General features: G+C 35.2%; 1 protein-coding gene across 1 annotated transcript in view; it reads right to left on the reverse strand.

The window, feature by feature from the left end:
* Nucleotides 1–14,719, reverse strand: part of PSMD1 (proteasome 26S subunit, non-ATPase 1) — an 81,641-nt gene that overhangs the window by 14,492 nt on the left and 52,430 nt on the right. The window contains exons 17-19 of the mRNA XM_070385302.1: nucleotides 12,813–12,927; nucleotides 9,118–9,234; nucleotides 2,455–2,557 (exon numbers count right to left, since the gene is read on the reverse strand). Coding sequence (XP_070241403.1) covers nucleotides 2,455–2,557; nucleotides 9,118–9,234; nucleotides 12,813–12,927 — 335 coding nt within the window. The remainder of the gene's footprint in view (nucleotides 1–2,454; nucleotides 2,558–9,117; nucleotides 9,235–12,812; nucleotides 12,928–14,719) is intronic.

The following is a 14,719-nucleotide window of genomic DNA, read 5'->3' on the forward strand; positions in this document are numbered from 1 at the left end:
GCAAATAGATGTGGAAAATGTCAAGAGTGTCAGATTCCATTTTCTTGGGTTCCAAAATCAGTGCGGATGGTGACTGCAACCACAAAATTAAGAGATGCTTGCTCCTTGGAAGAATAGCTATGACAAACCTAGACAGTGTATTAAAAAGCAGAGACAACACTTTGTTATCAAAGGTCCATATAGTCAAAGCAACAGTTTTTTCAGTAGTCATGTACGGATGTGAGAGTTGGACCATAAAGAAGGCTGTGAAGAGTGTGAAGTGAAAATCACTCAGAGAATTGTGTCCAATTCTTTGCAATCAAATGGACTGTAGCCTGCCAGGCTTCTCTGTCCATGGAATCCTCTAGGGAAGAATACTGGAGTGGGTAGGCGTTCCCTTCTCCAGGGGATTTTCCCAACGCCAGGGTCTCCTGCACTGTAGGTGGATTCTTTAACAGCAGAGATACCAGGGAAGCCAAAAGAAGGCTGCATGCTGACGAACTGATGCTTTTGAACTGTGGTGCTGGAGAAAACTCTTGAGAGTCCCTTAGACAGCAAGGTGATCAAACCAGCCAATCCTAAAGGAAATCAACCTTGAATATTTACTGTAAGGACTGATGCTGAAGTTGAAATCCCAGTACTTTGGCCACCTGATGCAAAGAGCTGACTCACTGGAAAAGACTCTGATGTTGGGAAAGATTGAGGGCAACAGAAGGGGATGACAGAGGATGGATGGATGGATGGCATTACTAACTCAATGGACATGAGTTTGAGCAAACTCTGGGAGACAGTGAAGGACAGGGAAGCCTGTCGTGCTGCAGTTCATGGGGTAATAAAGAGTTGGACATGACTTAATCACTGAACAACAACAATGACAATGTAAGTATAACATAAAAACCTTGAAAGGTGGCAAAGAATGAGAAGGAAGAAACTATGGCATGTCAATGTCTGTAATGTTTATAACCACAGGAAAAAGAGAATCAATATTGTCAAGAACTGAAATGGTTTACTTCATCTGAAGTATCCATAGAATATTTTTCTTATTTATATACAGCTGCAATAAACCTATTTTTAAATTGAAAAGAGAAAAATATAAACTGTACCTTAAACACTAAAAATTTAAGCAGAAAACTCTCAACTTCTTGGAAAATTAAAACAAAACAAATGCCATTAGACAAATGGATTAAAAGAGAAGAGTATTTGCCTTAGAAACTTAGAAAACTGCGCTAACATTACAAAAAAACAAGAGAGAGAGAGAGAAAAGCAAATAAGAGTCAAGCCAAAATAATCTAGGGGGCAGAAAGACTAACAGTAGCATATAAACAAATATGAAGAGAAATCTAATAAACTTAATCAAGAAAAAGGTAAAACAATCAAATTAGAAAGGAGACAGATTTTTTAAAAAGCCTCATCTATAAGGGAGATTACCTAAAATTATAAAATAAGGACACTGAAAATCTTGCTATGACTAAAAAATACTCCAAGTGGAAAATATGAAGAGGTTAACCAAAAAAACCTAAGGTATCAAAACATTCAGCTTCTTTTCCTGATCTCATTCACTAGAAATATAAACACATTTCTAGTTGACCAACAAAACAGTGGTAATAAATATGGTTAACAGTTATTAGAAGAAATTAAGATAACTAATAAGTTTGAGAGCTCACCTAATAATAGAATTACTATGAAAACCTTGAGATACTATTTTTTACCTTCCAAATCAGCAAAGATTAATAAAAAAGATTATACAATTTTTTATTTTTATGTATAATTCATATATTATATACATGCCTAGGGTACAGTTAGAGAAAGAATCTCACTGAGTGAAATATCACCAATAATAACAAACAGTTAAAGAGTATGCTGCTAAATAAACCCAAAATCCAAGGTCCTAAAACACACCATTCTATCTTGAAAAATCAGCCCATTTCTTTGAAACAAACCATAGCGTAGTAATGACGAATGTGAATTCAGGAGCCGGTACAATGTGCTATGCATATGAGGCAAATATTGCATGTACCTCACTTTAGGATGATTTGGCTGCTAGAATTTATCTAAAATTTATTTTCCTCAAAAAATTTCCAATGTCAACTTGTTTAAAACTGATACATACTACGAAAATCAAAGGAAAAAAATCAGCCAACACTCATCAAACACTTTACTAAGGTACTGGGATGGTTTTAATTGCTTTACATGTATTTTTAATCCTCCCAACACTATGAGGTAGACTCTACAAGACAAGAAAACAGACATAAAGAGGGGAACTATAGCTAGGACTGTAAAGTAACTGGGATTCAAACCCTGACAGTTTGCAGCCTTAACTGTACTAAATTATTTCTATGAACTGCAGATTCCAAATTTTTTCCAGAAATAATTTGTCTCAGACTCAATTTCTACTTTGTCATATAGTCAGAAAAGATATTTCATTAGATTTAGTTTAAAGAGATAAATAAATGTGGAAGATTTAAAAACATTTACCTGCGTCCAGTATGCCCTGGGCCAGAATAGCGCCAAACTTGGCCATGACATCATCATGTTTATCATTGATGACTTTGGAATACAGCTGTCTGAACTGATTCACCTGAAGGAACAAGAAAAAGAATTACAGCCTAATTCTATTCCCTTGCTGTGTGATTTTAGAGCAGGGAACAGACTGCACAAGTGGTAACGAAACCTCAATTCTGATTCACAACATGCAAAGAGAGGGGGGTCTGGACCAGATTTGACGGCAGACCTGTCCCATGGTTGAAGCACAGATGTCACGACTTTTCTGGTATCAGAGCACCAGTTCTGTTTTCAATCCTCATTCCACAGTGGATGATTCAGACTCGGGGGAATGCTGAATGCGATTTTGTACTGCACCACTGTTAGTCAGCAGGCTGAAACTGTGAGTGAACACAGGCTTTCGCTGCACTGTGCATTAGGGCTATTCTGCTCACCATCTACCTACAGGGCTCCTATGGGGCACAGTCCTTCCATTCTACCCTAAAACAAACTACTCTTCACTGCAGCTGCATGAGTATGTTTTGGATTTATATTCACACATACAATACAGATTTTCATTATGCACACACATTAACTTTTTGAGGAGTAATAATTACTCTTACCAAAAGAACACACCAAAAAGGAACACACATGCTGACACATTTCGGGAGGGATTATGGGTAATTTCTATTTGCTTCTTTATTATTTTCTGTACTTTCTAAAATTAACATATATTAACTTTTATAACTAGAAAAGAGGATTTATAAAATATATGCTCTTGTTAAAAGTACCTATGATTTTTGTGTGACAATAAAGGAAATATTTTATGTTTCTTCCATGTCTTACACTTTTCTTTTCCCACCAAGCACTTTTCAAATGGTAGGTACTGAGAAAGAAACCTGCTTGTTCAAGAAGGAATGATTATGGAGTTCCCCAAATCTGCCAAAAGCGGAAAACACCGAATTTGAGTTTCCTAACATAATGATTTTATCTACACTACATATTCTTTCAGAATCTCTTCTCCCTTCCATTATCTTGGTCTGGGAGGCCACACTGCGCTATAATACAGAGTAATACAGGATCAGACGACACTGGCTTGTAAATACCTCTGCTCTAATAAGCTGTTTGGGTAAGTTCTTGATACTGATCTTTTCTTTTTTTTTTTTGATACTGATCTTTTCTGAGTCTCAGTTTCTTCATGTCTACAGGGATTGTAACACCTACATGGCTGTTTTAAGGATCATATGAGGTAATATATACATAAAGCAATGTGTAAAAGGCATTGTATAGTTCAATAAGCACGGCTGTCTTACTACACCAGAGAAGAATCCCACCGGTCCTCCGTGACTATTACCTCTAACAAAACAATACTTCTTAAAATGGTGCTCACTCTTATTCATAGGCAGCAACAGAATGTGATGGGGAAAACAATGAGCTAACTGTGCCACTACCCAGCTTATGACCATTAACAAGCCACTTCTCTACATCTTACTTTCTCTAACTATAAAACCCTGCATGATGAGATCATCACCAAATTTCCTTCCAGCTTTAAAAATCCTAAGGTTTGATGCCTTTACTCTAGTTCAACAGGTCAAATTCCTTTGATTCTGAACTTATTTTAGAAGAACACTTACATTACCTTATATAGGATGGAAATTTTATGTGCTAACAGTTTATGAAATGGTTCATGAACTTATAAAAAGAAACACTGGACAAAGCACTGTATGTACATTATAAGGAAAAATTTAAATATAAAATCACACCCAAAATAAGAAGGCAACATCTGAAAGATGGAATTAAAAAAAAAATCAATACAAATACATAATAGGTTTATCCAATTAACATTAAGTAGACTAGTACTTAAAAAGCCAGTTTTTGTTCATCAATTAAAAATTTTTCTATTTTATTATTTATGCAGCAGTGACTTCATTTTCATTATTACAATTCTTCATAAAGAATTTCATGGCTAAGGATCATGATTTTCTGACTCAACTTCATCAGTATGAATAATATGGCCCCTACAGAAAACAAATTAGAATTTGTAGAAGAAAGTCATATTAACTTTCCATTTTATATCATGATAATCTCAAAGAAAAGATAAATTTCAGACAATGCTGTGATCCATGCTTTCTGCTGTGCTTGATTAAAGTCTGCTGCTACTGCTAAGTAGCGTCAGTCGTGTCCGACTCTGTGCGACCCCATGGACTGTAGCCTACCAGGCTCCCCCATCCCTGGGATTCTCCAGGCAAGAACACTGGAGTGGGTTGCCATTTCCTTCTCCAATGCATGAAAGTGAAAAGTGAAAGTGAAGTCACTCAGTCGTGTCCGACTCTTAGCGACCCCATGGACTGCAGCCTACCAGGCTCCTCCATCCATGGGATTCTCCAGGCAAGAGTACTGGAGTGGGGTGCCATTGCCTTCTCCGTGATTAAAGTCTACCCTCTCCAAATTCCTACATTTTAAATAATCGTCATGTTTTTATTTCTACACACCTTATACTGTTGCGGGGAAAAAAAATAACCCATGCTTGTATGCCACAGATAAAAATAAAGGTAGTGGGGAGAAGGGAATAAAATTCCATTAAGTCTTTTCTGTTGTTACTTATCACCTAGGTATGTCTCTTCCTCTGTCTCTCTTTTTTCCTTCAGTTTTCCAGGATATAGAAATGAAACTGTACATCAGAGATCAATTTCAGAGGGTTTTTCTTGCCCCCTTTTATCTTTTTATAATAATACATTAGCTCTTATGACTTCAACTAGGGCTCTTAATTCCTTCCACAAAATCCTTGAGGCCAAATGAATTTTGGAATTCAGAATTCACAGTTAACAGGTGCATACACCATTAACTATGCAATAACCTCAGTGGAGTATGGGGATAGTATCCCATAATTAACCAAATTAATATTTCTGAAGCAGCAAAATGACTGAATATTTTACTAAATGGGATAAAGGCTATAAACATGTTCATACAAGGTTAGATTTTACAGCCAAATGAGAGTTTAAAAACAAATAAAATTCTTAGTTTTTAGAGTTTTCTGGAATTGGAATTGCAGATAAAGGGCTCTGGACTTACATAATTTATCTGGACTGGCTCCTATTTTTTTCTTTAGTTCTGATTATTTCCCTATGTTCTCATCTTATCTCCAAATGACTTGCTATAATCTCAAACTTAATGTGACTAAAGTGAAAATTATCTTTCTTCTTTTTCAAGATATTCCTGGCAGTGCTATTATAATTTCCTCCTATCAACATAACAAATCATGTTTCTAGCTTCCTCCTCAATTTTATTAGCATAATTTTGTTCACGTTAGTTGCCTGTGTCTTATCTTTATATTACCACCAACACCTGTAGTGTCTAAATCCCCTCTTACTTAAGGCAACAGTATGTAATATAGATTTCTATTTACAAATGTGTTATACTATAAAATGAACCTTATAAAAGTTGATGCTGATTTATTTTAGAACTGCAAAAGCTTATCAAACTTGGCCAAATATGATCCTACTTCCAAATGGGGTACCTGTCAGTGGTAGGAGAAGCTTCCTTGTAGCAGGTCTTAGGCTTGATGATATTGGGCAAGGATGAGCACTAGGTCCTATTCTTATACTTCAATATTTTTATCTGATGCTATGTATGTTACTTGCTATATACATGTTCAAGTAACTGCTGACAGTGGAGTTCATTTAATAAGAAAAACAGAAGTAGATTCTTCATAAAGAGTTTGGTTTTGGAGACAAAATAACTCTCAAGATCTATAAAAGAACATTATTCTAGTTAAATGGTTCTGATCCTCTGGTATAACAGCTTTTTAAATTGGGTCTGTAATCACCCAAAAGGGTATACAGGTTCTTAGGCCTATGTTTGTGAGAGTAAGAAACCGGCAGAAGAAAAGCAAAGATGTACTGGAGTTAGTTCAACTAAGACCACAATATGTAGAGCTTAGTGAGCTTAAAGACAGCATTCTATAAAAGGATGTGATATAGATCACGATTACATAAAAAACATTTCCTTTGGAAATTTCCATTGAGAATCTCACAAAATGTCTCAGAAATATCTCTTCTGGATTCCTTTAAGGAAAGGGTTATAGTCTTGATTAAATTAACATGCAACTTTTGATTTCAAGGCATTTTCACTTTATTTCATGGACTGGTTGTAACCTTGTGACTAGGACCCTGTAGCCTGGAGAACTTCTCTTCAAGCTTGTTAACAGTTGTTTCTTTTCAGCAATAACACATACCACCCTGAAAGAATATCTTTTTTTTTTTTTTTTTGCCTCACTGTGAAGCTTGCAGGATCTTAGTTCCCTGACCAGTTTCTCTGCAGTGGAAGTGTGGAGTCCTAATCACTGGATCACCAGGGAATTCCCAATCAATGTTGTCTTCTTAGCAATTATCAGATAAAAGAGAGATGATATGAACTATAGTCTACAAAGCTCTTGATCATATGCTTCAGAGCAGAAAACAACAAAATAGAACTTAAACTCTAAGGATTTATGAAACTTTAAGGATTTATGAACTGAGTAACAATTTCACTGTAAGGGGTAGTGTTTCCAGAAAGAACATTTGTTGTATAAAGTTTTGCTTTTTTGTCCTTGGGGTACACATTTAACTTTCCCCCATGCAATTTATATTAATGGCATAGGCTACCAGGTATAACTACATTTCAACATTCTGAATCAATACCAAAGATTCTGATACAATGTGAAGATGGAATTGTGTTCCACATATTCACATCAGCTAAGACTTGGTTCAACAAATGTTTAAGAATGATTACAAAATAATAATTATTCTAATTGTTGCATTCTTTTTAACTTTTTCTAAATATGCAAAAGTGTTACTTATTAGTACTTGGCCATTGTTGGTACACAGTTTATGGTTATAAAATCAAATCAATGAAATTCTACAGCAGAGGATGGGAAGATGGTAAAACATTTGTCATGTTCATAATACATAAACATGAAAGTAACAGACCAAAGTGAATAAATATCAGGGTATATTTCTGTTAGGGGAGATGCATTCCATGACCAAACTTCCTTCTTTAATGACATTACTCAGTTGGATAACTTCTAGCTAACAAAGATCAACAGATGATCAAAAGCAGACATAAAAGATGCAAAAACTACTCATATTACAACTGCTGTATTTAAAAACACAACCCAAAAAGAAACATGGTCTGTTTGAAAAGATGTTCTAGAGTAATATATTATTAAAACAGGATGCAAAGTTTGATTCTATTTCTGCAATAATCCAGTTTTTAGAAGTCTTAGAAGTGATTTTGAAAGAGTAGAACTGGATTAAAAAAAAACCCAAAAAACAGCAACAAAAATGATAGCAACTGCTCAGAAACTGAAATTTATTAAACAAAGTTTCACAGAATAATCAATGAATTCTAAAATTATTTTTCTCCTTCACCCTCCCTTGCCCCCTTCCCAGTCTATCTACTTTGATGAAAATAAATCTACCTGATGAGCAAAAAGACAGTATACCAATGGCATTTTCTGTTGTCAATCTCTTTCACTGCTTCTCATACAGAAGCAGAAATAATACAAGCTTGTTAAATGCTCTAAGTTTAAATTAAGAATGAAAAGATCTGAAATTACTGCATAAACTATATACATCTATTACATTATGTCAAACATGGTAATTTTAGTATATGTAAATACGATCTATACATCATCTGTTTCTCAACAAAATGAGAAGTTCTGGCTGAGCTGCAAAGATACATTAGACACAAAAGTCTGAAATAAGGTCTGAGAGGAGAGCCCGTGAGATTTTAAAATAGATACCTTGACATCTGTTATGGAGTCACCCACATGGTCTATGTGAGGACTAGATGATAGGATATGTGAAAAGGACTTGAATGGGGAAAGCTGGGCTTTAAATCAGTCCTCCTAACTCCAAGCCTAGAAATGGGCTTCAGAGAGACTACGCCGTGGGCTTAATATAATCAGCGGTCACTGTGCACTGACATCTGACACATGAAGTGAGAGGCATTTGCTATTGACTGAGGCACAAGCAATGCAAGAGGGAGGGAGAAGAAAAGGAAGGAGGGAGAGAGAGGAAGAGGCAAGCAAAGCTGCAATGAAAATCTATTACAATCTGACCTGCAGGAGGGCAAAATATGTAAGAGTTGTGGATAAAGTAAGTCAGTCTTCCTGGAGCCACTTGAAACCCCGCCCAAGGGGTCTCCAATGAAGGCAACGACATTGCTACAGAGAATCTGGATGAGCTCTTTTCTTAACTGAGACTGTATATACTATATAAAGTGACTGCAGAACTTTTTATTGCCTCAGAGGATGAATCAAAAAAGTCATGGACCACTGAGTTTGTATCATGTATTAGAGGAACAGGTCATCCCACTGAACAAACTTTAAAAGGACAGCAGAAGGCAGAAATTAAAGTTGATTTTTATGATTTTGCCAACCTATGAGTTCCAATTTTTCAAGTATGGCTATGCAGCTGAATTAACAAAGTGACCATTAATTTATAAAAAATGCATTCAAAGAATATTATATACTTAAAGCTTTCCCATTCTCCTACTTCTTTACTTCCTATGCATTGTGTTCACAATAGCTGAGGTAAAAATGTACTCAAGAGAAGATAATCTACTAAAGAAAAGTCTGAACTAGTTCTCTCCTAGAGAATATTTTTGTCCGCTCACCTTTGGACAAGTGATTTCAGTCTGCTGGATCATGATGAGAGCCGAAGCTATGAGAGCTCCTTGCCTCACATAGTTCACAGGGTCATTTGTCATTGGTTCCAGCAAATTAATTGCTTCCTGAAAGCATAAAAAAAAACTTTTAATAAAGTTCATGTGGCTAAATTTTCAAATTAGTTACTGTCTTTCTAACACAATATTTCCATCTAACATTGTATTCACAAGTTAATTTAAGACTATTTGGATGTAATGGTCAGAACTGAGCATGCTTTAAGTTTCAATATAACTGATGGTAAGTGAAAAGGAAGCTTAGAGAACAGGAGTGCCCCTGTTTTCAGGTAAAAGAGGTCAGGAAGAAAGTAAGAAAAAATGAGATTAATGTTTGATAAACAATATTATTTTCCAGGTGCAGTGGAAGATATTTTATATATTTATTACATATTCAGGATGAAGAGGGTATATTCATCCAAAATGTATAAAATACCTTCCACTAAAACAACAAGAGCAATAGAAAACAATCTTTATAAACAAAGAAACAGAAAGGTGAATTGCCAAAAATCACCTAAGTGTAGCAAACTCAGGCCAGTCTGACTCTGTATCCAACTTCTTTCAAATACTAGAGAAAGATAATATCTTAAGATGATTTTACAAAACCTAATTTAAAAAATTAATCAAATCTAAATCGAAACAAACAAAAAACAAACAGAACTCTGAAAACAAGATTTTACTTGCTAGTAGAATGGCAACACAAATTAAATCAAACAGGATTAGAACTGATTCCATGGTTACACTTTGAAAGACTATATATGGTGGAATTTTCCAAAATGTTTACCAGGATTTCCCCAATATTAAATTATTCAGAATATCAGTTCTACGAAAACAGGATTCCTTGATTAAATAAGTTTGGGAACTCTAGCATACTATATATTAACCCCTCTTGCAGATTCAAAAATGTATCTAGCACATCAAGGGCTCCAGGAACGTATATATCATAACAAAAGGTTTAAGAAACCTAATTAAAGGAACCGCTAGTAAACAGACTCATAGATTTAGAGAACAAACTTATGTTTGCCAGGGGAGAAGGGTGGGGAAAGGGATAGTTAGGGAGTTTGAAATTGACATGCACACACTGCATATTTAAAATGAATAACTAACAAGGTCCTACTCCTTAGCACAGGGAACTCTGCTCAATGTTATGTGGCAGCCTGGATGGGAAGGGAGTTTGGGGGAGAATGGATACATGTATATTTGTGGCTGAGTCCCTTTTCTGTCCACCTGAAACTATCACAACATTGTTAACTGGCTGTACTCCAAAATAAAATAAAAATTCAAAAAAAAAAAAAGAGAAAGAAACCACTAGAGCTTTGTATATTTGACCAGGAACTCTTTTGCTCTATTAAACACTCTGCAGGAGCTTTGTTTAGCACCTCTAACAAGGTCCTTAGGTAAGTATAAATCTGGAAGAATAGAAGAATGAGTTTATATGATTATCAAACTTATTTTAATACAGTATGTAATTTCTCAAATGTCCTTTGTTTCAAAGCCGGGTAAATGAATTGAATCCTTTTTTGGGGGTGGGGAGTAATGATTTCCTTACATGTCAATTTATTTATTAAAAAAAAAATCAAGAGTGATTAACAGATAAACATCACATAAGTACATTCTTTCTCACTTCCCTGTAAAATGTAGTGCTGTTGTTTAGAAGAATAAGTTTTTCAAATATTATTCATATATTGTTAATATTGTTTATGAAGTAGTCATGATAAAAATTTAACAGAATTTCCAACTTATGAGTTAGAAGACACTAACTTGGCCTTTAGAGTATGTGATATAACCTCAAAGACATATTTTAGAATAAACAGAGTGTTTCAGTTTTTCAGAAAGAAAATTAAAGTGCCAAACTTCAGACAGATATTCATAAGTAGATCATATAAACTATCTAGAAATAAAGCAGACTTGTTTAGTAAAAGTAATGAAAAATGTTCATTGAATTAACTTGTCAGATGCTGTGTCTCAAAGAACATTTGCTCCTAGATACCATATTAAGTTCAGAATAATCTGGAAAGAAAAAAAATCTAATTTACATTTAACTTATGAAGTCTGACATAAATGTCTACTAAAGACCCGAGGGAGAAAATACTTTGCAAAACATTCAACTATATTTTTCCTTTATTTATAGAACAGATGTGTCTGGAAAAAAATGAAGGCCAATTTCTATAAACTGTATTTTTACACACAATGACTTTTCTAATAAAACTGAAGATACATTCTCATGTAAGAAATTCTCCTCCAAAAAAATGAAAACATTTAAAAAAACAAAACTGTGAGGGCAGAAACCATGTCCAACTTGCTCCTCATCATATCCTTAAAATGATCTTCCCTCTATCATTCAATTGACAAATGTTTACTGAAACTCTACTATGTGTCAGGTCTGACTTTAGGTTTTAGCAGTGAATATTTGGTTCTCAGGGACCCTACATTTCAGTGGAGAGGAGACAGACAATAAATAAATAGGTCAAAATAAAAAGTAAAAAAAAAAAGACAAAGAAACCACTAGAGCTTTGTATATCCCAGCATTTGTTCATTGTATTTGACCAAGAACTCTTTTGCTCAATTAAGTCATAAAAATATGTCAGGTGATGCTAAGTGCTCTGAAGAAAAATAAAGCAGGGTAAGGAGACAGAATGGGAATACTGGAAGGGCATGTCTCTCTATAAATTTTTATACAATTCTTACCACACAGTGAAAATGCCTATTTTAATTTCTAGCTTCAATAATGTTTTATGTGACTAGGAAAAATTATTTGTATCCAATACTAACCCTCCTTATTAGAGAAAAAGTCAAGGAAGTTAAAATCTAATTTCTGGAATCAATCAATAAACCAAAAATTATGCTTTACTTTAGTTTGGATAAGAAATGATTTCTAAAACATGGCTCCATTCTGATGTAAAGACTCTGGGGATATAACCATTTTCTTGTTCTCTCTTTCACACACAGACACATGCTTGTACGCTATTAAAAGAAAAAGTACACCTTTTGAGGAACTAGGCAAGATGTGTTCATGTGTGCTATGAAAGGCAAAATGTGATGATTATGTCATTGCTGTTGATCACGAATACCTGTTATTAAAACACTGGTGCATTTCTTTATGAATCTCATGAAAAACCGTTTTCGAATCATCAATGTGCCTAGCCCAGCTCTTTCTGTCACTTTTGAGGGCTTAACAAATACCATGTTACCTATTACGTTCTTGAGGAAAAAAACAGACAAACAGCAGTTAGGTATAAGGTTAAAACACACACACGAAAAATCAAACTGAATTGACCATGGTGGTCTCAAGAAGAACTTTGATTTCCACAATACTAATTATGCAAATTAAATATGTGAAATAACAATGTAAAATGGCCAGAGTAGTTCTTCAAAGAGAAAAATATTTTTTTTTCTTTTTAAAGAAATCAACACTTTTCAAAAAATTCAACAGCATTGTTTCTACTAGAGCCACCCATATAATGTGGTTTGTTCTTAAACCGCTTTCAGCAATCCGGCACAGTAAAGTGGGGAAGTTCGGGAAAGCTTAGCTTGCGAGGCAAGTACAGATTATAGCACACTTGTATTTTTACAGCTGTTACATAAACTTTTCTGCTAGGAAAAACAGTCTGGCGCCAGGAAAGAGCTGCCTGCCTGGCTTTGGGCTTTACCTTGTTTCCTGTACCAGCACAGCAGATGCCCAGGGCCATGGCAGCTCCATAACGCACGTGAGGATTGTAACTCTCTGACAACAATGAAACAACGCTAGGGCACTGTTCAGGGGTCCTGATGAGAAACAGAGACATATTTTAAATCAAGATGGAACAACTTTAATCAATTTTGTGAAAGTTATGGGAAACAAGAGAGTTATATTCAACACAGAAGTTGCCGAATTAAAAATCTCCAACAGAATTCTAATATTGATATTAGAAATCTATCATCAACGTTCAGAGACTGTAAGCAAAGACAGGAAAGTATCAGGTGATCCCTCAACCACAGCTCTGCATCCCAGCATCTGTCATTCCTTGTCTCCTCCAGGGTGGGAAACAGTCATGGGTGGAGGGGGTGGGGGCAAACGCCGCTCTGCATCCTCTCATTACTCCTGCTTACTCTGGGTCTTGCTTCAGAAGACAAATGTCACATACAGAGACTCCAACATGATTCCAAATGATTTAAATCTTCCAGTTATTACTCTGATGGAATATTACATTGGTAAATAGGAGTCAGTATGAAAAGAATTGATTTTTGTTTTTTGCCTTCAGCAATTATTTTTGTGTTGATAAGAAAAGAGAAGTTGTTCTTTTCTTATCTTCTTCATATTTGCAGCAAATAGAGAAAAGAGGACAACCCTGACAAATGAAGTATCTGATCTCCTCTCTGAAAGACTATCCTGTTAGGATGGTTACTTGTGAGGGGCAACCTGATGCGTATAATAACTGGAAGAGAGTGTAAGGGGGATTCTGAAAGGCTGGTGCTGATGTTGAACTAGGTCTGGTTACACAGGCTGTTCAGCTGTGAAAATTCACCAAGCTGTAGGCTAATTATGCGCTCGTTTTTAGATGTATATTATACTTCAATAAAAACTTAAAAAAGAGACTATTCATATATTACATTTCAATAGAAAGTTAAAAAAAGTATCTTGTTGTGAATGAAAGCAGTTATTACATACAGACCAATTCAAACCTATAATAATATGCTGAAACTGTCCTCTAGCCTCAAACCCCAATGAATGGTAAATTCAAATTTCCAATGAAGTAGAGCCAAATTTATGAAAACTGTCTATAAAGGTGAATTTGTGGGGAGAGGCAAGACAGGGGTAGAGGATTAAGAGTACAAACTACCATGTATAAAGTAAATAAGCTATGAAGATACACTCTACAACACAGGGGATATAGCCAATATATTATGGTAACTATATATGGAACACAGTCTTTTAAAATTGTGAATCAGTATGTTGTACATCTAAGACTTATACAATATTATACATCAACCATACCTCAAAAAGGTGGGGTGGGGGGGAAGAACTTTGATGAAAGGGAAGGTTGGATTATTTACTAACTTTATTATTTAAAAAAAAAGTAACTCATACCCAAAAGTTCACTCAAAACAATGTAAAAACCAGTTGGATATCAAACCCAGGAAACTGATTATACCTAGGATTCTGACATCCAGATCTCGTCACTGACTTTTCAGAGAGTTGGTGGTACAGAGAACACTCCGCCCACTTTGCCCCTTAGCTGCAGCAAGGACAGGACAGTCCAGGGAAAAGTGACTCACAAAGACTTTATCTGAAACGTATCAAAATCTTATTTTATGACTCTCCCCTTGTTAAAAGTATTATGCTTTAAAAAAAAGTATTAACTATTTCATGAGGTTTAGAAAAAAATTTGCCTGTGAACACAAACACAGACGTTTGGGAGCTTAATCAGAGAGCTTTACTTAGTTTATTACCGTAATGACTGAGACAGGCTGTGAGGGCTAGAAACTCAAAAAAGCACATAAAAAAATCCTTATATGTCTCTCAGTCTAATAATAATTATTCCAACTCTGACACATTCTTCAGAAAATTTGTTAAGAC

This window comes from Bos mutus, chromosome 2, assembly GCF_027580195.1.
Source record: "Bos mutus isolate GX-2022 chromosome 2, NWIPB_WYAK_1.1, whole genome shotgun sequence".
Taxonomy (NCBI): domain Eukaryota; kingdom Metazoa; phylum Chordata; class Mammalia; order Artiodactyla; family Bovidae; genus Bos; species Bos mutus.